Source organism: Engraulis encrasicolus, chromosome 9 (assembly GCF_034702125.1).
Source record: "Engraulis encrasicolus isolate BLACKSEA-1 chromosome 9, IST_EnEncr_1.0, whole genome shotgun sequence".
In the NCBI taxonomy this organism is placed as follows: domain Eukaryota; kingdom Metazoa; phylum Chordata; class Actinopteri; order Clupeiformes; family Engraulidae; genus Engraulis; species Engraulis encrasicolus.
In genome coordinates this window covers 21,658,012-21,684,737 of record NC_085865.1, presented here as the reverse complement: position 1 = coordinate 21,684,737, position 26,726 = coordinate 21,658,012, and the positions used below count along the sequence as shown (strand labels likewise).

At 46.3% G+C, this 26,726-nt stretch overlaps 1 protein-coding gene across 1 annotated transcript in view; it reads right to left on the bottom strand.

Moving 5' to 3' along the window:
* Positions 1-26,321, bottom strand: part of rheb (Ras homolog, mTORC1 binding) — a 45,144-nt gene extending 18,823 nt beyond the window's left edge. Inside the window, exons 1-4 of the mRNA XM_063206118.1 lie at positions 26,032-26,321; positions 13,675-13,746; positions 5,834-5,901; positions 5,447-5,529 (exon numbers count right to left, since the gene is read on the bottom strand). Of these exons, the coding sequence (XP_063062188.1) occupies positions 5,447-5,529; positions 5,834-5,901; positions 13,675-13,746; positions 26,032-26,083 (275 nt within the window). The 5' untranslated portion in view covers positions 26,084-26,321. The remainder of the gene's footprint in view (positions 1-5,446; positions 5,530-5,833; positions 5,902-13,674; positions 13,747-26,031) is intronic.
* Positions 26,322-26,726: the final 405 nt, after the last annotated feature.

The following is a 26,726-nucleotide window of genomic DNA, read 5'->3' as shown; positions in this document are numbered from 1 at the left end:
GATGCTCAGGGCTGTTTTGTGTGGGTAGACATCGAAGCACACACATTGTACTGAAATTTACTTGGCGACAAAGCTTGGTCTGCCAAGCTCCCACAGGCAGAATATTTCAAGAGACCGTATTCTCTGTACTAACAGAGAACAATCTAAGGCTACTTTCAAGAACACACATGGACAGCATTCTAATTACAATTCGGTCTTAATTATCAGTGAAGAAAAGCAGAATTGACAGGCTGCCCATACTGACTTACGCATAATATACTGCATCGCAGGCCTACAGTACTGAAATCCCAACTTTCCCATTGAATACTTCTAGTCCACATACTGTAATCTCTCCAAGCAATTACACGGGTGGTGGTCAAGCTCAGCAACAGACCTATGCCACTGTATGTACTCTATACAGTACTACAGTCATCTACTGATGTCATAAGACCATATGGAGTTAGGGCTGGTAGGCAGCCGGGTTTACGATACGGTGTGCATGTATGCCCTTAGGACCTACGGTCATGTGATTGGGAGACAAAACGATTAAGGGATTGGGAGACAAAACAATAACGTAATTGCAATCGCAGTCTACAGCACATGGCGTACAGTAAACCCAGATTCCATACCATTTTGCCCATATGGTGTGTTTTAGATACAGGTCTGCTACAGTAACATATTCAAAAATAACCATGTTTAGATCGTGGTTATCCAAACAACATTCCTTTCTCAGACAGATTGATCCATCTGCGAAAATCACTTTCCTTTATTGTAGCGTTTCTCAACAGGGGCCATACAGTCCCCTATGGGACAAGTCCTCGGGGGGTGTTGGGAAGAGGAGGTGGTGCTTAGATGCCATTGGGGGGCATTCGTTTATTTTATTTTTTAAAGCTAAGGCGTTAAACTTGGCAGGCTATGATTATGTCTAGGGGGCATTGCATTGATACACGTGACGATAGATCAGGGGTACTCAATTAAAAATCCCAGAGGGCCAGTTTTTCAAAATTCCTCCCAATAAAGGGCCAGGCCGACACAACTCGAAATTAAAAAAAAAAAAAATCCAAATTATTCGAGGGCCAAAAATAGATGACCCGCGGGCTGCTGTTTGGGTATGGGGGGCGATAGATGATGAGGTCCAGGGGGCGTTTATTCCAAAAAGGTTGAGAACCACTGCTTTATTGGCAGCCTGTCAAGTTATACCAACAGACGTTTGCATTATCTCTGAAATCTTCCACAGAGGATTATATGGACATTTTTCTCTGCATAATTAATTGGTTTGTTCGTTTTCAAAGTTTTCCTTCCTTGAATGATCTGGCATGCTGGTTAATTTGTTCTGCATCAATTACATGCATATACAGTACTGGGCATGCAGCAAACAATGTCTTTCATGTTGAACACAGAACATTCCCTGTTGCTGAAATTCACATTATTGCAGCCTAATTAAGGAACCACAGAGAGGGAAATGCTGTGCGCCAATGCAGTTTTCATAAAGCAGACGTTTTTTTTGTAGTTACGATTCCCTTTTCACTCACACGGCTGCCGAAGCGTTTTCCTCTGTGGTTGAAAACCCATTGTAGTTCTACTTGAGCAGTTCCACCAAGACAGGTGATTTCACCCGTCATTCCTCTTCTCGTCATTTGTCTTGTCATTTCAGCTACCTGAATATTTGTGCAAGAATGAATCGGCTGGCTTGGTGAACGATAGACTTACATAGACTAAATATGTGTTACTGTGAAAAGTGCCAATCTGGGTTTCCTCATCAATTGCTATACCCCATTCATCTTAATTGTATAACTATGGGGATTAAAGGCTATTCAGCTAAAGATACAGATCCTTCAATGTCCATCTACTGGACATGAACTCATTTGGACCAGAAAATGACTGCTAAAAAGCCACATTAAAGGGACACTTTGCAGGAAATGGTCAAAAAAGGTACTGTAACTATGCTGCTTATTGAAATTGGGATGCCTATTGCCAAATTTGATCTTTACATGAAAGTTTACTAAGTATTAAACAAATATGTTCTATTATGGTCCAAGTACTGTCATTTTTGCAGCTAAAAATGGCTATTTTTGGAAATTCAAAATGGCGGACCATGGAGAAGATCCCCCTTTTCATGTATGAAAAGTGCAATTTTTCCAGTCATAATGAATACTTAGAATTTGATGCTGGTGGTAAGTATTCATGAAAAAGGTAACATTAGTGAATGGGCAACATGAATTCTGGAAATAAACAACTAAAAATCTCACACAGTGTCCCTTTAACCACATTAACTTTCATTTATTAGTCTCTATAGCACAGAGAGATGATTTTTTTGGGAGAAAAGCTGAGGCTGTATTTTGTATCACACTCTTGTTCATTCATCTCAGAAGTCTTCCTGCTCATCTTCAAATATCGCTTGAATACACTGACCTCCATCTATGGCATCGTCACATATCTCTATCTCAACTTCTTCCTCATTTCCAATCAAATCTGAATCAATGTCCTTATTATTGCTACAGTCAATTATGTCAGCTACGGTCACAAACATCCCTTTATTTTCCCTTTCCGACTGTGAGAAGAACTGCAGTCAAATAAACATGGTGTTTTTTTGAGTAAGCTATGTATTTAGACCAACTATGATGAAACATTTTGACATTTTTAATGTCACACAAACTTTTGTTCATTTGTAAAGTCACAACCCTTTTACGTCCCCAAACCTTCATTTCAGGCATCAGACAACATTTGCCATGTAGGAAATGCCTCCATAGTTGAAACCGCGAACGTCACTCCCAATGGTGATGGTAAATATGCATAGATGCGGCAGCCAGTATGAAAGGCTAAACTACACAGATGCGTCTCCCGGTCAAAATGGGGTAATGGCCCCTTTCATTACATTTCACTTCGTTCAAAGAGTCTATTCTGTCAATGGCAATAATGTTGCTTCCTGGCGGGAATATACTTTGTGTGAATGCCTGCCTTCAAACAACTCTTCTAATAATTTGTGTTGTCGTTGTCGTCTACCTAAATAGTTGTGGAAGAGGGAAATTTGTTGGTTTAATGAATGGTGGAATAAATATGTGGCACTGCTCTCTGTGAATCCAGGTCTCTCAGTGCTTAACCACAATGACCTCATTTCCTCTGCAGTGTGGATTCATGTCAATTTAGCTAAATATACGCATGCAGCCTCCAGTGGCAACGTAATTGCATTAGTTTGCACTTTCCCCAAAGAGTCTGCATTCTGTCAATAGCCATAATGTTGCTTCCTGGAGGGTGTGAATGCATGTCTGCCCGCAAGTAATATCTTCTGTAGAGTTTTATAACATATGATGTGTTCAAATGCTGCATAAATACCACTGACCTACTGTAAATACCAGTGGTTTATTTTAGTATTTTATTGTTACTCAGCATACCTTGACCTTAACTTTTGCCTTATTTGTGTGTGTGTGTTTTTTTTAAATCGTTAAACCGTTTCCATTTTATTTTTATTCACTTACATTTTAATTTAATAAAACATTAATGTTTTAATATTGCTGTAGTTAATCTAACTTGAGCACATTGGGGTACATGTCTGGTAGGAAATGTGCTATACAAATAAAGTCATTAAGTATTGTCATTATTCAACTGGCTGCTACAATTTCTTGTAGTGTACTATAGAGCCACTCGCAGTGCTACAGTGATAACCGACTGGCTAGAGCCCATCACCTACAGGTATGCTAAGATAATGGCTATATTTGTTTCAAGTCAGACATGCAGACAGTCCCTTCAGGGAATAAACCAAAAGCCTTTGGCTGGGTGCTCTTTGGTTCCAGGTTATGTTATACAAGGTCAGGTGAAAAGAAGAACTTTTCTTGACCAAGACACCGCATGAGTTTAAAAATGTCTTTACTGGCATGTCCAAAAAGGATTTTAAAATAAGCTACACGTAGCAGGGTTGGGCCTTCTTCAGGGGGTGTGGATAGCCTTATTTTGTATGTTGATCTAATATAACACATAGTTGAAGTTTTTTTTTTAGGTAAAACCAAAGTCTTTGTTCTCATACTTCTAAAGGAATACTAAGTAAGTAAAAACTTGGAAACAAGCCAAAAAAAAGAGACTGCAAGCTTTACAGAGAAAATAAATCGCTCCTCTAAATATTTCACTTCCGTTGAAAATATATTGGGTTAAAAAATAGATTCAGAAAGTGCCAGAATGCCTGCTGAAACATTTAAGACTACCGCAATTATTATGTAAGTGTGTTTTCATGTCACTGGTTCTTTCCAGTGTTACGCATGTTTTGGCAAGAAACAGACTCAGATGTTCTAATTGTATTTACTCAACTTAAAGGAGAAGTCCAGTTTTTTGAACATTAAGACCATTTTCTGAGTGGTCTGCAATGAGTCCCCCTCACCGTTTATTTCATGTCTGCTGCAGTCTCTGTTATTTGGCTGATTTGGATTTGATCTCAACCAGCTTTAGAATGGCCGTCTATGAGCACCTGCAACTCTGTTCTTAAAATCACCTTAAACATTTGTTTTCGAAAGTCTACAGCTCACAAAGTGGTTAGGGGTATTCACTAGCAATCCCTAACAAGTTTCAAGGCGAAATACGGCTTCTGTCATTTTTTATTTGCCATTTTGTGAAAGAAAGTGAAACTGAAAGTGAAACTTAATTTACAAATTGCTACATAAAACACACATAAAACATGACAGATGCCATATTTCGCTACAAAAATTGTTAAGGAACACCAGTGAATACTGCTGAACACTTGCTGAGTTGCATATTCTTGAAAACAAATGTTAAAGGTGATTTTAAGAACAGAGTTGCAGGTGCCCATAGACGGCCATTCTAAAGCTGGTTGAGATCAAATCCAAATCAGCCAAATAACAGAGACTGCAGCAATCATGAAATAAACGGTGAGGGGGACTCTAAAACATTGCAGACCACTCAGAAAATGGCCTTAATGTTCAAAAAACTGGACTTCTCCTTTAAAACATTATACATGGGTTTCCTGAAAACACATCGGTGTTTCCATGTGTTGTACTGTCTTCACGACCAAACACAGGGCCTTTAAGGTAACAATGCTGCTGGGGCAGCATATTTAGGTAAGAACACCTGAAATCGTTTTTTGATGACTATGAGGATAACTGTTCCAGTGTTTTGATTTATCCTCGTGATGAAAAGGCGCTACTCAATGGTGCCTGGCAAAAAATTCACAAGCAGATGCGAGTCTGGCCTCAATTTCTCTCAACCAAATGATACTCTGTCTGAGAGAGAGAGAGCTGCAGAGTTTTACTAAGGTAACTACAGGTGGGAAAGTCTGACTCCAAACATGGACACTTCTTACCACAGGTGTGTTTTGCCAATTAATTACAAATTATGTGGCTTCCAATAGGAAGTCATTTAGAAAAAACCTTTGAAACGTCATCCCTAAAATGACATTTTATCTGAGTCTCAAGTGACAATAGTCTTAAAAGACCTACAAGTGGTGTAATAAAGGAAAACATACCTTTTATTTGACGTAACAGAATACACCAAAATGTAGCCATTGATGTCTATGGAGTAGGTCTGTGGAAAAATTGAGTATTCATCCTGAAAGAAAACATAAACAAATTCAATTCACACATACAATAAAAAAATAGATATGTCTTCTATTACTGATTTAAAAATACACATCTGATACTTGAAGCGGATATCACAGTTTTACACATTCGTTAGCACACACTAACTGCACCCTAAGGCTAGTTGTTTGAATATACGATAAACAAAACTATAAATCCTAAAAAGGAAGGCTTCGGTCATCAATCAGTGTGTTCAAATGTAGGCACAGCTAAGGCCCTGGCTAATCCACTGGGTAGAGGTTATTGATGGGGAGTGAGAGAGGGTGTGGGCTTACCTGTCCTGCTGTGTCCACCAACTGCAGATGGTACTCCTGACCGTTGACTGTGATCATTTTTGTAAATGCTGTGAAGCAGAGAGAGAGAGAGAGAGAGAAAGAAAGAGAGAGAGAGAGAGAGAGAGAGAGAGAGAGAGAGAGAGAGAGAGAGAGAGAAAAAGAAAGAGAGACATTAGAACAAGGGAGAAGGAGGGGGAACTGAAGAGAAACAGAGACAGTGATAAAGCAAAAGATGTATAGAATAAATAGGGGAGAAGGGGCAAGCAGAGATATATTGTGAAACAAGAGAGCAAGATAGGAGCAGGAGAAGAAAGGAAAAAGAAGCAGGAGAGAGATGGGGAGACAGAAAACGGATGGAAGAGAGAGGGGATGGAGTGTGAACGGAAGAGAGAGAGAGAGAGAGAGAGAGAGAGAGAGAGAGAGAGAGAGAGAGAGAGAGAGAGAGAGAGAGAGAGAGAGAGAGAGAGAGAGAGAGAGAGAGAGAGACGCATATGGTCCAAATGAAGCAGTTCCAGCTTGAGCTGACAAGGCCTCCTCATCTGCACAACTCAGCATCAGCAGCAGAAGGGGAAAATCGATACAGTGAGTGCTAACGCTTCCCTAACGTTACAAGAATAATGACCACGCTTGGCTTACAGCGCCATCTTCATCAAAATACATGTACAAAGAATACCTCCACAATGGCCACTGTGCAGCCTCTGAGTCACGTGGAAACAAGACATCTGAGATGCTTCAGGAGGAGGAAGACGACTTAAATACCGCACTAAATATACACTACATTTGAGGGAAAGATACTCGTTGGAGTTTATGCGAAATGTGTACGGTGTGGCTTCATGACTCAATGGCTGTTCCTGTGTCGCACGGAAAAGGATGCAAACCGAACACGGCCATCATCACATCAAGATGAGGCCAGAGGAGCCCGGTTAAGGGCAAAGGCAGTTTTGCATCATCTAGCCAGTTTGGCTGATTAAAAAATAGCTCAATGTACAGCATAAATGTGTTGACGTGTCTTTGTGTGTATGTGCGTGTGTATGTGTTTGTTTGAGGCAAGTAATCTTTATATAATTACTCAAGACTCCTGAAGACTCAATGAGAGCAAAAAGGAGAAAAAGATCACCTCCTTTTCCTGCAGCCCCTGTTCTCGCAAATTAGCAAGTAAAATTAGCAACAGAGAACTGCCCATTCATCACACTCAACAGTGACAGCCAGAGAACCAGCCAGCCGTAGAGGGAGCCAGGGAGAGTTAGCCTGCCAGCTAGCTGGCCAGCCAAAAGCTACATCCCAATATCCCACCTCCAGTCAGTTCCTCTGGCCTCCAACCTCCTGTAGTCCCTCCTTCCATGGAGGAAATAAACACGAAATTGAGGGAGGATAGAAGAATCAAACACCACCATGTGCAGGCGTGCTTCCATAGAATCTCCCATCCTCCAATCCTCATCCTGTACCTTTCTGTTGTTTGAGGCATCGCCAACGACTGGAGTCTCAAAGGACAAGGCCAAAGAAAGCAGCTGGAGGATTGAAATTGAGATGCACTCACGGTGGAGGAATCAAACACCATTGTTCCTTTCCAATATTCTAACTCCCGTCCTCCGCAAGGGCTTGTGGCCTTGCCGACAGAAATTTTATTCAATATCTCGCAAAAGCGCACTTGAAAGGTTATTTTCCCACTCGCAACTGTTATGTTCAAAAGGGAAAGTCTACCAAAAGCTTTTGTGACAAGGTTGACAGCAGGGATACTCTGTTGTTTTCTCCATGGAGGCGGGGCGTCACATCAAGCACAGGTCGAGGATGGGAGTCAGGATATTGGAAACAACACCATGTGCAGGCTTGCTGCTTCTATAGACATCTTGCCTCCCGTGCTCATCCTGTACCTTCTTGTGGTTTGAGACGATGCTCATCACGTTGAGCCTCAAGGCCAGAGGAAGCAACTGGAGGATGGATATTGAGACGCACAAACAGCCTCTACAACCCTCCCGCCCTACACTTGCCACAGCCTTCCCTAGAAGAGCACAGGAGCTGCGCTGCACTGCTACTTCTACTCACAGCACACGACCGCAGATACCACATCCTTGTCAATCTCAACATCAAAAAGCCCCAACACCCGAAACCGTCATGAATATTCATCCTGCACATACACACACACACACACGCCAGTCTGTTTTGTCTGGCACGGCTGACAAGTGTGGAGACCAGACATCAAGGAAGGAAGGAAGGAAGGAAGGAAGGAAGAAGGAGAAAAAAAGGAAGGAAAACAGAAATTGAGGAGTGGATGAACGGGGGGGAAAAGTGTGCATTTATTTATCGACAGCAAAAAAATGAATGGGAATTTTTAAGCACACAGAAGTCTGGAGGCGTACCGTGCCACTGCGATGGAACGGGAGAGGAGAAGACGGCTGCGGCTTCTTAAATATGGGTCAGAATGCACCCAAACGGCATATTAAATATGCAAGAACACTCTACTCTCCCCACTGTGTGTGTGACCCTGCATGACTCGAAAAACGCATGAAAAAATAAAGCTGCCTCGTGTGTGTATGTGTGTGTGTGTGTGTGTGTGTGTGTGTGTGTGTGTGTGTGTGTGTGTGTGTGTGTGTGTGTGTGTGTGTGTGTGTGTGTGTGTGTGTCCCATTATAACGAGTCCCCGATGCCACCAACACCAACACACCCACACTACCAACCCCGGATAATCTCCGTCGACAATATGTGCTACATTCCCAAACAATGTGGTTTACAAAGCCACCGCCACAGCCCCCCACCCCCCCCCCCCCCTAATCCATAACGGCCATGGTGACTTTCATAAATCTAGATTATGATTCAATTGCCCTGAGTAGTCGCTGCCCGAACACTGAGGCGTGCTGACTAAGAGAAGCAGAAGTAAGGGCTTTTGAAGATGGCAGGCAGGCAGGCAGAGAGACAGAGAGGCAGGCCGGCAGAGGCAAGCAGGGAAGCAGGCAAGCAGGCAGGCATGCAGGAAGGGAGGCAGGGAGGGAGGCAGGCAGGCAGGCAAGCAGGGAGGCAGGCAGGCAGGCATGCAGGGAGGGATGCAGGCAAGTAGGCAGGCAGGCAGGCAGGCAGGCAGAGAGGGATGGAGGGCAGGCAGGCAGGGAGAGAAGAAGGCAGGCAAGCAGACAGGGCAGGCAGGCAGGCAGGCAGGCAGGGAGGGAGGCAGACAGGCAGGCAAGCAGGGAGGCAGGCAGGCAGGCATGCAGGGAGGGATGCAGGCAAGTAGGCAGGCAGGCAGGCAGGCAGGCAGGCAGGCAGGCAGAGAGGGATGGAGGGCAGGCAGGCAGGGAGAGAAGAAGGCAGGCAAGCAGACAGGGCAGGCAGGCAGGCAGGCAGGGAGGGAGGGAGGGCAGGCAGGCAGGCAGGCAGGGAGAGAAGAAGGCAGGCAGGCAGGCAGGGCAGGCAGGGAGGCAGGCAGGCAGGTAGGGAGGGAGGGAGAAAGGGCAGGCAGGCAGGCAGGCAGGCAGGCTTGGAGTGGGGGATAAATGGCCGCCTTTTGAAGGAGGAGGGCACTCCTTCACATGCAGAGAATAAATGCCAGCTCGTTGTCCAGGTGAAGTGAGCACTTAAAGCAGGCCACACTAAAGTGAGCACACACAGAGTCGGAGGAAGAGAGAGAGAGAGAGAGAGAGAGAGAGAGAGAGAGAGAGAGAGAGAGAGAGAGAGAGAGAGAGAGAGAGAGAGAGAGAGAGAGAAAGAGAGGATGACAGAGAGAGAATGAGAGGAAATGAAAAAAGAGAAGCAGCATAGATGGAGAAGGTGAGAGCAAGAAATAGAAAAACAGTGAGAGGAAAATAGTAGGACGAAGAAGAAAGGAAAGAGAGAAAGAGAAATTCAGAGCTATACTATAGAAAGAGGGTAAGAATGAGAGTAAGGGAGAAAGAGACTGGTCTTTCTAGGTGGCTCAGATATGGGAATTGGCCATTAACCTCGGCAGGGCAGGCTGACATGAACAGGCCAGGCAGGCTTCACTGATATCTCTCTCTCTCTCTCTCTCTCTCTCTCTCTCTCTCTCTCTCTCTCTCTCTCTCTCTCTCTCTCTCGCTCGCTCTCTCTCTCTCTCTCTCTCGCTCTCTCTCTCTCTCATGTCTATTGACCTTGCTCTCCCACTCTCTTTCCTTCTCTCTTTTTCTTCCTCCCTTTCTTTTTCTTATTCTTATTTTCTTTCATTCTTCCTCTACCTCTTCTTTTTCTATCTATCTCTATTCTATTCTATTCTATTCTATTCATCTCTATTCTATCTATCTACTGTGGCCTAACTCCACGATGAGATTGTTCATAGGCTTTGCTCTCACTCTCCTCCTCCTCTTTCTCTCTCTCTCTCTCTTCTCTCCCTCAAAACCATCTGCCGAGTATTTCTGACACGGCCTCTCTAACAAAGGAATAATATAGGCATAGTTTCAATGCCTCCAGCTCGCTCGTTCAGTTTTCTCCATTTCTGTCATTCATCACTAGTATTTACCATCGTCCTTCATTTTCCTGCATTCAGTTTCTGAGGAAGCAGATATATTCAACAACTAAGTGGCTTCCCCCTTCCCCTTATATCACCATAGTACGAGGAATCTTTCCTCAAGGTACATAATTCAGCAATTCCCCCTCTCAGACACTGCACAACACACAGACACACACAGACACACAGACAGACACACAGACAGACACACAGACACACAGACAGACACACACACACACACACACACACACACACACACACACACACACACACACACACACACACACACACACACACACACACACACACACACACACACACACACACACACACACACACACACTCTCTCACTGCACCATGAAACTCAATTCAATAAGCTTTGGCTTAAGGGGCCACACAGCTCAGCCCTGTCGGTCGGTACAGCAGAGCAGAAATCCAGACGTGGAATATGCTGCGAGTGTGACGCACACACATACAGTACAAGCAGTGCTTTGCTCTTTTGCGCTCCGCGGCGAGTCTCCTGAGGAATGCACGTGTAGATGTACGCATGTACGCAAGCTTCCTCACTCTGCCGGCGAAAACGAGGTGAGCAGTGTGTGACGCAGTCTGCGAGTACGTCACACCCCCTCTCACCACGCCACCCCTGCACGTCACATCCGTCCAGTTAGCACTCAAACACACTTCTAAAACTACAACCCCACCACCCACATCCTTGTGCTACTATTTATGTACGGAAAGCCAGATGGTCAAAAAAAGGTTAACACTGATGCACACGTGCATGCATGTGACAAGGTGAACTGTCCACAGTCTGCAGTACATCTCAGCTCATCATATCACACGTCACATCATATCTAGACATCTAGGCAGCACTGAACTCCCTCCGCCCCATCCCTGCCCTACTATTTACGTACGGAAAACCACATGGTCCAAAAAAGGTTAACATTGATGCTAGTGTGCATATCACAAACTAGATTATCCTCAGTCTGCAGTAAGGCACATGCGGGTAAAGAGACAGCACTCAACACACAGTTCTCAGGGCCCATCCCTGTTCCGCTACTACAGTGTACTCAACGCCACATGGTCCTAAACAAGGTTAATATTGACGCTCACGTGCATGCATGTCACAAAGCATATTGTTCACAGTCTGCAGTACATTGCATGCTACTTAACGTAACATCCAGAGTGAGCACTTGACACACATCTGACGGCCCATCCCTGTCCCATTACGACATAAAGCAAAGACACATGGTCCGAAATAAGGTTAACGTCGATGTTCACTCGCGCCACGTGCATCATGTCACAAAAGACAACGTCCTCAGAGAAACCTTAGTTAAACTCAGGCTGGCCGGCAGGCTCAGAGGGGTTGGATAATGATTGTACCATGAAGGCTGTCTGAACTCAAGAGTCAGAGCCATGGAGACACATAGGGCTTGGGGAGTGTTTGGGCGTCTGGACTCATGGAGACACATAGGGCTTGGGGAGTGTGGGTGTCTGGACTCTAGGAGTGGGTATCATCAACCACGATAAGATAGATCGATACATAAGGTCACGATACAATAGATATCCCAATGTGCACCCTGATACGGCAATATACATTGCGATATTTTAGGCCTACATTTTTTGTTTTCATTGATTTTTTTTACATTTGTAAGAAAACAGACATATGTATAGTACAACCAAATGTATTTTTTTTCTGTAGAGCAACAGTTGCACAGTAGTGAATGCAAAACACGGCCTTCACAAAACTGCAGGCCTACTGTTCATGATGCGATACGCATCAGTCGCTGTGCAGCATTCAAAAATCAATTTATTTTATGAAATAAAATATCGCTACTGACGCCTCTAATACGGTACATGTATTGTGAAGAGGACTGTGATGATATATCGATATTTTGAACAACATACCCCTACTGGACTCATAAAGGCACACGGGGCTCGGGTGTTCAGGCGTCTGCGTACCACCCTGATTCAAATCTGTGACACAGACACTGCAGTGGCAGCATTACTTCGTAACCCCCCCATGGCACGGTCTCGGCGTCAGAGCTAAGGCGCCACGCCAGGCCAGTGTCGGGCGGCACGTACTATAAGCTAAGCCAGCAGAAAACAAGCAACTCGTCTCGAGCAGGCTGCAAGTACTGTAGGCAACGGTGTGCCAACCTCTGAAGGATTTCATTCAGAAGACGGGAGGCAATAAAAAAAATGAAATAAAAAAGAGACACTCCTAAAAATAACCCGCCTTACCTTCTCATGAAATGTGTGCATGGTAGTACTTCTAAACGCTTCAGGCTCTGTTGACAGGCTCCCATTCACCCACTTGCCTATTATTGGTCTCACTACACAGAGAAACGATTCTTTTTTTTCTTTTTGTTATGTATATTTTTATTTCATATTTTTATCAATAATGTTTTAAAAGACATATAGAGAGCCTAGTTATAAAATATCATCGCTATGGCAACAGCCCATACACATACATGCTGCTTGTGTGTGAACTCTGTGAACCTGACTCTGTGTGCTGCTACATACATTCTCTCATTCTCTCTCTCTCTCTCTCTCTCTCTCTCTCTCTCTCTCTCTCTCTCTCTCTCTCTCTCTCTCTCTCTCTCTCTCTCTCTCTCTCTCTCTCTCTCTCTCTCTCTCTCTCTCTCTCTCTCTCTAATAGGCTCCTTGTAAGCATGGCCCTGGTCCCTGTCGCAGTCATGGCTAAGAAATGCTAATTCGGGCCGAGCGAGCAGCGGCATTGTCAGCGGGCATGACAGAGTCGCCGCTTGTGTAGAGAACTTGTGTGTAAGCCCTGCGAGCGAGCGGGACTTGGCATCAATGAGGAAGCGAAGCGGGCCTCAGCGGAGCGGGGAGGGCAGGATCGCACCTGGCGGGACGCCAACACCTGGCCTGCTCGTGACAACAGCATCAAGCTGAGACCCGAGAGGAAGGAGAGCGAGAGAGGGGAGGGTGTGTGTGTGTGTGTGTATGGGGGGGGGTTGGGTGGTTGGACTTGGACTTGCAAGGAGGAACGAGGTAGGGAGTGAGTAGGGAGCGAGTGAGCGAGGAATGAGAGGGAGCGTTTGTGTGTGTGTGTGTGTGGGGGGGGGGGGGTTGAGAGAGAGGCTGGGACTTGGTTGAAGCAGGGAGGAAGAGTAGGGAGGGGAGGAAGAGGATGGAGCAGAGGGAGGGGAGGCTGAGACTTGGGTGGCGGTGACTCATCATCACTACCTCAAACACACTCACACTCACGTTTCCTGTGTGTGTGTGTGTGTGTGTGTGTGTGTGTGTGTGTGTGTGTGTGTGTGTGTGTGTGTGTGTGTGTGTGTGTGTGTGTGTGTGTGTGTGTGTGTGTGTGTGAGTGAGTGTTTTCATTAGGAAGTCTCTAAGGGGATGTATTATTCATGCTTACTGTTTTCTATGGTTGGGTCATAAGAGTCCACAAACTGTCCTTCAACAAACTGTATTGTCAATGACGACTTTCCTGCAAAAATAAGAACAAGAGACAGACAGAAAACAATGTTAATATTTCACAGGTTTTCTCCATACAGTGGAACCAAGAAAACACCAATGTGCCAATGCCTAAACACAAAATATAACTTCCACTTCTTTCATACACATTATGTATATTACATATCCCTAATCCTGGGCACTTACTTGTACTGCTTGAAATGTTCATTAGGTCTGCCAATATTCAAACATTACTGCTCTCTGTCTGTTCTGCATTCATACTCTGCATTGACCCCACACTCGGTACTTGCTAGAATGTCCAGTTTGTAAGTCGCTTTGGATAAAAGCATCTGCTAAATGTAATGTAATGCGGTGTAATATTGCTCAGCATGCAACATTGCACTGCAACAACATTGCAAGGGTCTGCACCCAGTAGGCAAACAAATTTGGAAATGACCTCATTTACCATCTACAGACAGTACACAAGATAATTACACACACCAAGTTGCACTGCTGAGGTAGATGGCAAATGGGCTGATACGTCCAAAAGAATACATTTTCTTTTGAATGAATGAATGAATCCTTTATACTGTACGTCATATGCACCACATTTATTCATGCATCACATTATACAGCATCATTAGCCTTTCTCTATAACAAAATACACTTTTTGGTGTGTCATTCAAAGAATAGCACGTCAGTTCATTTTAGTCCTGAACGCTGAGGATTGTAGCTCCCCTCTTGCATCATTCACCAGCGTCAGGAGCACCACTACGAGCAGAGAGCTCTGCACGAGGTACGGCACACAGAGCTCCCCACCACACTCTCTTCTGCTCAGCTCTGCGCTGTCCACCCATGCAGCTAGAAATGTCCGTTATCCTGTTGCTATAACAACCGTAAGTTCACTCTGGCATCCAGTGTGTGTGCGTGCATGCGTGAGTGTGAGTGTGTGTATGTGTGTGTGTGCGTGCGTGCATGTGAGTGGAGATTTTCATTCACACAGAAAAGCCCAGAGAGGAAGGGAGAGAGAGAGAGAGACAGTGATTCGCTTGAAAATGGAAATACAACTCAAGCGAGACAGAAACGGCACATCGATTTGATCCTTCACATTGCCAAATGAATGGTAAATAAAAAATAAAAACCTTCGCTCGCTCGATTCTCTCTCACTCACTCACTCACTCACTCACTCTCTCTCTCTCTCCCTCCCTCCTCATGTGGGAGGGTTATGTAGCCTACTAGCTACATCTGCAGAGAATAATGATTACCTCCCCCCACCCCCACCACACACACATACATACGCACACACGCACACGCACGCACGCACACGCGCACACGCGCACACACGCACACACGCACACACACACACACACACACACACACACACAGATCCCTGGAGGCCTGGGTTTTTTCATGCATGAGAGCCAGAGATCAGAGAGTTAGATGCTCTTCCTGGCAGGCTCGCCAAAGGATGCTGCTCTTGCTCTTGCTATAGCTGCTACTGCTACTGTGAATGAAGCCTCGTTGCCACAGCACTACTGTTCCATTGAATGAACAGTGGACAGGAGGCCATCAGCAGCATCCTGGAGAGAGAGAGAGAGAGAGAGAGAGAGAGAGAGAGAGAGAGAGAGAGAGCGAGAGCGAGAGAGAGCGAGAGAGAGAGCGAGAGAGAGCGAGAGAGAGAGCGAGAGAGAGAGAGAGAGAGAGAGAGAGAGAGAGAGAGAGAACTCTCCAGTAGCCTAACTGTAGCATCCAGGTGCACCAGGGGGGCAGTAAGAAGATGACTATACCGTACTCAAGCCGCACTGTACATTTTAATGAAGATGCATGGAATTTCAAGTGTCCTTTTTCCCTCTCTCAGGGGGCTATAAATAGCGACTGCGACAGAATGATGGAGTGAGAGAACGGAGAGAGAAAAAAAAGAAATAGAGAAGAGGAGGTGGGGATGCGTTGAGTGGCTATTCAGCTGGTGCCACATATGACCCTGGATATATTTATATAAAAAATCCCTTGGAACACAGATGTGGGTGTTAGATTAGCCTGCTGACGCCCGAAGGGAGGGGGAGGGGGAGTGCGGTGGTAAAAGTGGCTCTCACCTCAACCCACTCATTTACCCTCACTCCCACGACACACCCCTCCACCAACAACCTGTGATAGTTACAATTCGATGCCACATATTCGAAATTACCATGTCTTTTTTCAACCAATCAGGCAATCGCTTGGTTGAATTGGACTGGTAAAACTTTTGGAATGTGTGCCAATGGCTTGTATAACTAATGAACCCGGGTTGCCCATCACTGCCGATGAACCCATCAGAGCCAGGAAGCAGATGTAGGCTATAATGGACAGCAGCGTAGTGCAGCGTGCCCTCCCACGCATTATTGGCAGCGACTGATGGAGGCCTTTATTGGCGTTAAGGAGCGGAAGTGTGGAATGTCTCCCATCTGCTCCCCGCCAGCCAGTCCAGCGCCTGACGTCATAGAGGTCGAATGAGGGGGCTGCGAAAAATTTCCGCCGCGTCTCTCACACACTGTCGATGATGACTCACGTGGGCGCTGGAAACGGAAATATCGGCACAGAGGGAGCACCCCCCCCCATCCCCCAACCCCCGAACACAACTGATTCTGACAAACGCCCAGCATGAGATATTGATCCTCCATGCTGATGTGCTCACCTTGCCAAAGCCTTCTTTTCAAACATGCAATTTTAGAGGAACTGAGACTTCAGGTCTTCTTAGATAAGGAAGAGTGGCATTACAGTACCCTCTGCATTGCAGGACTACTAGATATCCATTTCACTGCATTACATTACACTTTGCCAATGCTCTTAGCTTGAGCGGCTGAAGAGTTAGCTATAGGGCATTGGTTTCAGTCTCCAGGGCCCAGACAAATGTGGTTTTGGTTAGGTACCTTGCCCACTTCAGCCATGGATGATGGGGGATTCGAACCTACAACGTTCCAATTGGAAGACCAGCTCCTTACCATTAGGCCACGGCTGCCTGCATTACATTTACATGTTGTTGCAGTAAGTTAGGTAGCGCGTCAGTCCCCCTGAATCAATGTGGGGAATGGGTAAATGCATTTGTCAAGGCCATTAGTTACTTACTCCCTGTAGCTACGTACTGTAGCTTGTGTAACGGAGGCTAACTATCAGAGTGTGGCGTGGAATGTTAGTAAACCTCCCTCGTGAAGCCTCATACAGTATCGGTAGAACTGCTCTATCGGACTGGTCCTTAAGCTCAGCGGTGTCGTGCTGTGCCTCTCATGCCCGAAATGGAGCGTTGACCAGGAGGTGGCGGGTTCGAGCCCTGGGTGGCGGGCTGCGCAGGAAGACCTCAGTTACACTTGGCTATCACCAGACGTAGACTATGGGTCTTTCTCAAAGCCTAGGCCAGTGTCCTTCCAAGTGTATCAGCCTAATTAGTCACGCCCAGTGATTGGATACCCTTTATTAGTCACACCCAGTGATTGGATATTCTGTAGAGTTCACCAAAAAGTATCCAATCACTGGGCGTGACTAATTAGGCTGATACACTTGGAAGGACACTGGCCTAGGCTTTGAGAAATACCCAATATATCACAAGTTAAATACAGTCTGGAAAGAAACCATCTCTTCATTTTCTCATAGGGGAAGTCCATCTAAACTTTTTAAAAATACCATCTAAAGCTTGATAGCCAGCTGGTTTCGCATCTGGTGTTGTAGATCTGTAAACAAGCGTCCTTTTGTCTACCATTAAATCTTGCCCTCCCTCCCTGTTCTGTGGCTGGGATCCCAATGTTTCCATACTATTATTCAGATTGAAACAAGCACACAAGGCAGCATGGGAATTCCCAGGACAGTACCAATGGGGAAAACAGAGCGATGGTGGTGAGAGCTAGAGCTGAGAGTGTCTTGACTCTAATCACAACGAGCCTGGCTGTGGTGTAGCGGTCAGAGCCCCAGCGTGGCACCCGGTTGAACCCGGCCCCAGGCCCCGGTCCAAATTCCAACACAGCCTGATTATCATCGACTTTGAATATATCTTCAAGACTTAGGGGAGAGAGGTCTGACCAAGAGCATAACAGTTAATATTTCCCAAACTGCATGGTTGACCCACCTCCCTTGGTTTGCTACTGGTTGTGTGCTTCCCGACAAAGTGGGAGGAGTGCCCGATTTTTCTGGAGCGCAGAAACGATATGCGTATTGCTCCTGGCCTGACTAGAGCAACGCTAAAGGTGTTGCGTCACTATGAGGGCGCGGCCTGGGCCAACCGGGCATCCTTACTCTCCTTATTTACAGTTCTCAAATACATTTTTCCTACTTCCCAGACCAACTCCATTATATCATTGTTATTACCATTAGTCCTCTGTCTCAGTTACTGTATTCTTCAGAGGCAGTCCATGATGTATGTTATTTCTCGTCCTCTGGGAAGGTGGCTCAATGGCATGACACTGGAGCGTGATGCTAGCGGATGTAGGGCACCGCCGTGCATTAGAGTCGCACTTCCTGTCCTACTGCAGTGTCACCTTCACCTTGACCTCTCACTGGCCGTGGGCAAGGTTAGCCTTAGCGCTGGGAACACCACACGGCACTCAAATGGCACATTTATAATGGTCTGAGAGTTTCCCTCTCAGTGAAGTGGCCGACCTTGCCTTTGCCATAGAAAATAACAGCACACATCTGAATCAGTGGGTATTCGCTATCAGAATAAATATACTTCCTAACCGTGTGTGTGTCTGAGTGAGTAAACGAGCGAGAGAGAGAGAGCTCTCAGTATCCTCCTGTAACTGAAGTGTAATAGCACACACAACTCACACACAGACCGCCATCCCCACCTCCTTGATGTCTTGATGTCTGACACCTTGCGTAACTGTGCAGGTCTCTGCGCACCCCTACTGCTTCCTCACAGCACAGCAGGTGACAGATCAGGCTGTGCAGTGGTGGGGGCTACCCGATGTGACTACCGTACACGTCAAGACCTGCCTTCAAGTAAAGGAACACAGGCATTTGCACCACCACCAGAGGTGACCACCAACTCGTGTGGCATGATGCAAACGTGGTTCTAACGCCCTCTACACTGGTTTAAACCAGCGCATCTCCCACCCCCCGCTTCTTGCCCGCGCTCTCTTGCTAACGAGTGTGTGTGTGTGTGTGTCTGAGTGTGTGTGTGTGTGCAGTAAGTACACACATGAAGACCATGCTGTACAGTAGGCTGGCCCTCATACGTACCGCATGCTGCTACCCTATGGCTTAAGATGCACAGCAACATCTATGAGTCATGTCACATTACAAGTCACATACAGTTAGTTCACTTCACGCTGCCGTGGCCACACACACACATGGAAGCATCGTATGGACATTATACAATCAAAACATTAAATGCAATTATTGGGTGTGGAAATTGTGTTACATTCACCTCTGGAATTATTAGTTACAACTGATTAATTGATGAATTGTAAATATTTCAGGTAAATAAGGCCTATAACATTCATGTACAGTGTGCTACTCCTTGGATCACCTCAAAAGAGAAGTGAGATGTCTAGTGAAATGAAGACAAGACAGCAGAGCTGAGATGATAACACAGCAGGGCAGTCTCCTCTTCTCATTATGGCAGACTTGTGTACAGTAGGCACTGAATGAGACTCCTACTGGGAAAACGTGCTTTGAGCATGGAAGCGCCGGTTGACAGTGACTGTAGGCTACGAGGAGACAAGTCGACTTTGTAGGCCCTTTTAAGTATTCCACGCCTGAAGCAGTGGGGTTCTTTTTCTAACTTCGCTCGGTGTTTCACTATGGGATACGCTTGGGCGTGACCATCTATGGAAGCTCCAATGACATTACGTCTGTCAAAGACAGACAGTCGACGCAGTCGGGCTCCGCCCGCTTGGGGTGTCTACCCCCGTCGACACGCTGAGTCCAGCATTCTCGCTTTCTTCCCGTGAAGATCTACTACAAGCTCCTCGCACCTGCCAAGGCTGTGCTCGCTTAACCGTTCACAGACGGACCGTCCAGACCCCGTCGCCGAACGCGACCGCGGCCGGTAAGTGCTATATTGTTTGCCTTCGTCAAGAAGTGCATTGAAGGTTTGCAGTTAAGTCAGCTTACTTTCCAACTCTAGTGAAGTGTCCGCGTCGTGGCGAACTTCAAGTTTAGCATGGCGGGCTACCTAACCCACCTAGCTACCTAACTTCAGCTTAGCCTGATTTAGCTACCTCTACCTCCACCGAGCACTCGGGTGCCGGTGATAACTTATTAATGGTAAGCTACACCGTACAACAGGGAGCGAGAACGCCTTACTCGCTACTCTGTTTGACTATTTTCATCTGTTTTCTGTTTGTAACCCACCGCATGTAAACCACTCGGCGGGAAACAAGTTGCTAGCTTCGATCTGTAGCTACAAGTTTAGCATGGCGGGCTACCACCCACCTAGCTACCTAACTTCAGCTTAGCCTGATTTAGCTACCTCTACCTCCACACAGCACTCCGGTGCCGGTGATAACTTATTAATGGTAAGCTACACCTTACAACAGGGAGCGAGAACGCCTCACTCGCTACTCTGTTTGACTATTTTAATCTGTTTTCTGTTGGTAACCCACCGCATGTAAACCCACTCGGCGGGAAACAAGTTGCTAGCTTCGATCTGTAGCTACCCCGCACGTGCGGCTAATCTGCTAACACTACTGAAGTAATCACTTGTTATGACGAGTTCTTCGAGTAACACTACTCTCCTCTCTCTTTTATTCTGAAAGATGCTTCAGGCATTTCCCCCGCCATGGGGAAGAGTGAAAACAAAGAGTGAAGAGCCCGTTGCCTCCCGTGCCGGCGTCACGCAGCCAACCATGGCGGGCGGAGAATCCCAGGTCTGCATGGAACCCTACCATGCACATGCAACGGTTGCAGGCCGCCATACCTGCACCACTGCGTGGACAATACCAGAGGGAATTCACTAACAGCCCCCATGCACAAGTCAGACTCTGTGGATACCATGCCACCCGAGGACGACCCCAGCTTAGGCTACCCCCTCTCACAGGGAGCAGGAGGATACCCAAGCATAAAGCACAATATCAGGGACATCACGTCGCTGCCCCCTCGACCCCAACAGGGTGGGCGACCTATCCGGCAGTAATCAAGGCCCCCCAGTGACCATGCTGACTCGGCGGCCCTCTGCTCAGGATGCAGGAGACAAGGAAAGGGACCAGCAACACTGCCCCCAACCCCCCTCCCTCCTCAAGTCCAACCTGGCCACCCCTCCCAGCAGTCCTGGCCTGTCTGAGAGATGGCCCCCCTGTCACTGGAAGCCTCACAAGTACTCCAAATGTGCCCTAACCGACGGGCTGTGTCGACTGTGTCCAACATCGCTCTCCCCTGTAGAGAGACTGATAGGTGGGCGAGCCGGTCCGATTGCTCTCTGATGCTGTCACCAGGTCCAGACGGACACGGCAAAACAGACACTCAGGCATCATCTACACGCTGCACCAAGGGCCCGGCGCTGTGCTGGTGAAGATGAGGGAGACAAGGTCTCGGCAGGCAGAAGGATGATGCTCTCTGGGCGAGCCTGACACACAAGCCGCCCCCAGGCCCCAACCTCCCAGACAGGTCAACACTGCCAAGGTAGTCATCCTATGGAGAGAGAGGCCATAGCCTGCACCTTAAGGGCTAGAACGGTCAGAAGCTCAAGGTGCTTCAACCCAGAACAGAGGCCCAAACTGTCCAAACGGCCTACAGGACCCAGTGGCGGACCTGACAGCCCAGGCTCACTTGTTCCCACGTCCTCGCCCACAGCGGAGAGGAAGATGGAAAAAAGAGGTTATGTCTTACATGTGTTCAAAATCTGAAACTGCAGACAAAGTGTCACCAAGCACAAATCACACCCAATCTCAGTGTCCAGTAAATATACATTATTCGCACCTAGGCCGTGGGCCAAAGGCGAATCTGTTGATACAAAATAAACGCCAATGCTACACAGAGGGTAATTTCACCAAACTGTTCAGTATACCAAGGTGTTCAGTATACAAAGATCTTTATCTTCCTAGCAAGGGCCAGGAACGTCTTTGGTCAACACATAAGATGCACATAATGCATGAGAGCGGTCTCATCTCACTAAGGTGTTAAGTAGACTAAGGTCATTCGCACCAAGGCAGGGCCAAGGGCGAATTTTATTAACACAATATACACACATTGTGTCTCACCAGACTAAAGTGTTAAGTAAACAAAGGTCATTCGCATCTAGGTAGGGGCCTAGTGCGAATTGTCTTAACACATAACAATGTTAACATGTTATAAACATGCACACTTTGCATCTCACCAGACTAAAGTGTTCAGTAAACAAGGGTCTTTCGCATCTGGGCAAGAGCCAAGGCGAAAATTGTTACTACATAACTTACACAAGTAATGCAAAGCAGTAGCCTCTGTCTCACCAGACTAAACTGCTCAGTAAACAATTATCATTTGCATCCAGGCAGGGGCCAAGGGTGAAATTGTTAACATTATGCACACACGGGGTTACTATCACAGTAGTCTCAGCAGTGTTAAAGGAACAAATATCCTCGCACCCAGGCGAGGGCAGATTTGGTAACACAAAAGTGGCTCCCCTTGCAGCCCAGGGTAGCCTCACATACCAGTGTGCTTTAAAATAAATAAAGAATGCCATCCCCATCCAGGCCTTGGGCCAAGGACGGAGTTGTTATTGAGAAGTCACACACGAGGTGTACAAGTACAATGTACTGACACCAGAAATCTCTCAAAAATAAATACGGTACATAAATAAAGAAAAGGGGTGCACCACTGTCATAACACCACCAGGGCGCACCATTTCCCCTTTATTGGCAGCGGAGACATAGCAGATATCTCTCCGGTGACGCCACTAGTGTGCGTCACGTCACGGCTGCGTGGGTAACGTGACTACGTCATATAAGAGCGACGGGTCATGCTCATCCATGACGTACAGTACACAAACGCAACACTACTTTATTCCACTGTAAGTGGATAAAGAACTTCTGTTGATCACAAAACCACCTAGGTTCAGTGGAACACTAATTTAAGGTCAGTAGACTGAGTTCTCGAGTTACGAACGAAGAGATCCCTTCTTTTCTACTCTAAGGAGCCGTCAATGGGCTCTGTTCAACATAATGCGCGATCTCAGCTGGAAAGCGCATTTTACAGACCGCCTTATAAAAACAGGTATGCCACAATCGCATACATCTGACAACAAGGTGCTTTGTCAATCATATCATCGTCTCGATTTTGGGGTTGTCACAAGAGTTACAGCAGATGATCTTATCACAAGCTGTAGCCTGTCTGAAATCAAAATGTGTATTATGAGTTTCGCCGCCACGGCAAAACATACAGCATCTCGCTGCCTCAACCGGCGATTGAGGACGGGGTTAGCCCCTCTGACAGGCTTGGGATCAGAATACTGTAATTAAGACATTTTCCCCTATTGCTCCCTCTCGAAGGAGTCAGCATTAGATTCCAGGACGGCGCTAAAGCATCGAGTGAATTTGGGTTCAACAAGTCACCGTTAGTAGTCAGACAAGGTCTAGACTACAGTTGGTGTAACGGCATCCGCTATTACGGTAGCGAGAGGTGTCTCTCTATGATGAAGGGCTTTTACAGTAAAGCTTACAGTAAAGCTTACTGGCCACTTGTTCATGCAGTGGTTTTCACCATCGCACGTCCAGGGGCGACCATATACATTAAGTGTTCTGGGCCCTGAAACATTTTCCAAAACGATGTAGGTGGTTGAGGAAACTATTGCTGGTCACAGTTTCTGTTAAGTCTGCAGAACAGGGCCAAGGGGAACATCCTCTCTACTCTCAAACATCGGCTTGTGGTGGGGCAGGGTTGGTGCAGGTTTTTGCTATCTCTACACCTTGTAAGGAAACACACAGTGCCCTCTATTCCTCCTTGGCATAAAAGATGCACTAGATTGCTATGGGCAAAACACCCTGCTCTATGCATTCACACCAATAAGCATAATAACCCCCACACTGGTCAGAGTCAGGCAACAGAGCCTGCTACTGATTTTGTTGGCCCAATTATGTCACCCTATGGGGTCACGATTGTGTAAGGGTGTTCGGAGGGCCCTCAGGGGCCCCACCTCTACTGAGAGATCCTCTCAGACAAGAAGCGATATTTATAATTCACACCTAGACAGGCTGTCCGGTAGGCTCATTCTGTGAGAGGTAGAATTCAACGCAGTCGCCCTCTCCCAGCAGTCACGAGACTGTACTAGGGGCGACAGCAGCATACACACTTCATACTTGGTCATAAATGGCGTGTGTTCAAGGTATGGGGCACACGGAGACACTTCTCCCTAACGCCCTGTTGTTCAGCTTCTTAGCTTCCCTACGGGATCTTATACACAGGGTTAAAGTCTTTCCCAATAGGAAAGTTTACCTTGCTGCATTTTCAGCCAGCCACTGAAGTTTTGAGTACAAGCCAGCAGTAGTACTCCTTGGAGACTTAGTTCTGGTTAAGTTGAGCTACACGCTCACCCCTCCAAATCACTGGTTTGAAAGTTTAGCTTGTCAAGACTGTTCTAATACAGCATTAACCACCATGAAATGAGTGAGTGAACTAAAAGCCTTCCTTGTGAGGCCTTCTTGGTTTACAATCTGACTCTGATTTGAAGAAGGTGCGTCTTCTCCCCATTACAGATTTGTGCCCAGAGCAGGACTTTCTTTAGATGTCGGAGAAAGGACCTGGATGCCCCGCACCCTGCCCCCTCACTCAGAGGAGGGTCAGGAGCTCAACTATGTGTGTCCTGTTAAAGCTCTGTGACTATACAGAATTTAGCAGAGTTCAACTTTTTGTGGCGGCCACACCATAAAGGACTACCACTGCCACGTCAGGTTGTCTCATTGGATTGTGAAAGCTACAGCGGTTTGCCTATCAGAATAATGTCTCGCCGGCCCCTTAGGGACCTAAGAGCTTATGCATTAACAGGAATGGCCAATTCCAGGGCACTGTCCACGGGGTTGCCAATGGTAGGCCTGTGCAATGTAGCGAACAGGGCCCCAGGGTACACGTTCGCCCACTTTCATGAGCTATAGGTATCTGGCCGACACTTATCTCACGCTGTACTAGGTTCTGACTCCCCAGCAGCGATCTATACATTCTGACCGATGCTACTGTAATAAGGGCTTTACATAGCGTGCATTCCGGGAGTGGGCTATATCTCCCATAGTGAAACACCGAGCGAAGTTAGAAAAAGAACGTTAGGTTATGGCTATAACCCTCGGTTCTTTGATAACAGAGTGAGGTGTTTCACCTATTTTTCCCTCCTTGCACTAGTTGTTAGGTGGGGAAGAAACCGTTAAGAATGCTGGACTCAGCGTGTCGACGGGGGTAGACACCCCAAGCGGGCGGAGCCCGACTGCGTCGACTGTCTGTCTTTGACAGACGTAATGTCATTGGAGCTTCCATAGATGGTCACGCCCAAGCGTATCCCATAGTGAAACACCTCACTCTGTTATCAAAGAACCGAGGGTTATAGCCATAACCTAACGATTTTTGTTGTCTCGAACAAGTCTCCTGGGAACCTCGCTCTATACCTGCAGCGCGCGTTTGCGTCTACGATGAGCCAGAGTCCTCTTTTGGACCATTATTATTATTATTATTATTATTATTATTATTATTATTATTATTATTATGCGGATTCATCTAGGGGGAAAAACGGGCCCATTCACAACGTGGTACTATGCCTGAAAAGAATCACTCCGACATATAAAACAAAATGTCCTGCAAGGCACACCGACTGAAAGTAGCGTAAGATGCTGTAACATGTCACGAGTTACCCATTACAATAGTATTGTCAAGTTGCCCTGAAGAGAAAAAAATGTCTGCCTAGCCGTCTATTTTCCAATCCTACCAATGGTGGAGGGCATGATGCACTTTACGATCTTGGACTCAGTGACACATGGGCCATCTACCTGAGAGCAGTTTTCGCATTATGTAATTGTGTCACCGATCCACATGGACCGCTCAGGCCCAGGAACATTGAAGACAAGACCGTTAACGACCCAGACGATTTATTCGACACAAGGTTGACAGTAGAGAGCGTGGAGCTTCGCACGCGCATGAAAGTCCCCACATGACTGGTATTTTATAGACACGCTCGGAGTTGAAGTCGTGGGAGACTTCCACTTGACTGACATTCAGCTGATGCGTTCACACACACGAATCAATGGACAGGCAGTAGACATGATTTAAGCGGTAAGCTTGCTAGTAAGACTTAACTGCTTACAATTATGGGCGGCGTGAAGTCTCCCCTCCTGCTTTCTCGGCAGACCTAAACGCCATCCCTGTCGCTCACAAAAAAAATACTAAATCGCGTACTTACCTACGGATCTGTATCCCAGAACAGCAATTTTTCTGGATTTCGGCTGCGGCATCTTTTTCCTAGCAGCGACACCACATCAATATCGACATGCAGAGGCCTGTTGGACACGCCGGATTTATCTAAACTAAAATCGCACCCAATGTTCGTCTCTTCACCCAACGGATGACGAAAAAATGAATAAATAACTGCTTTTCAAGCCAGAATTTGACAATTTATCGAAAAAGTAGCCGTGCATCTGTATCCTCTGCGTCACTCCCCAAAGCAATCCAACGTGAATTATTCAGTATATGCCCTCCGTTCATTGGTTCAAGTCACACCGTTAGGTGGACCGCTCTCTAATTTATCACCAGCGATTGGAGGAAGAATCTTCCTTATTTTCATTGTGGAAGCATCCATTGGATGTAGGGAGTTGTCACTGATGACAAAGATTGGAGATACCACCACTACAATAATAATTATTATTATGTGTTGGGAACGTTAGCTGCCATATTTTACTCGTTGGAGTGAGATGATACACGTGATATAAAAAATACAATACATTGTTCATATATAGCCTATATGGGATTGTAATTAGATAGGGATGGAATATTTTACTCTCTGTGGCACTGGATTTCTATACTGTTGTAGTTTCAAGCTTCATGACGTTGAAATATTTGAAGTATTATATTGCATACCCCCATATAGCCTATATGTAG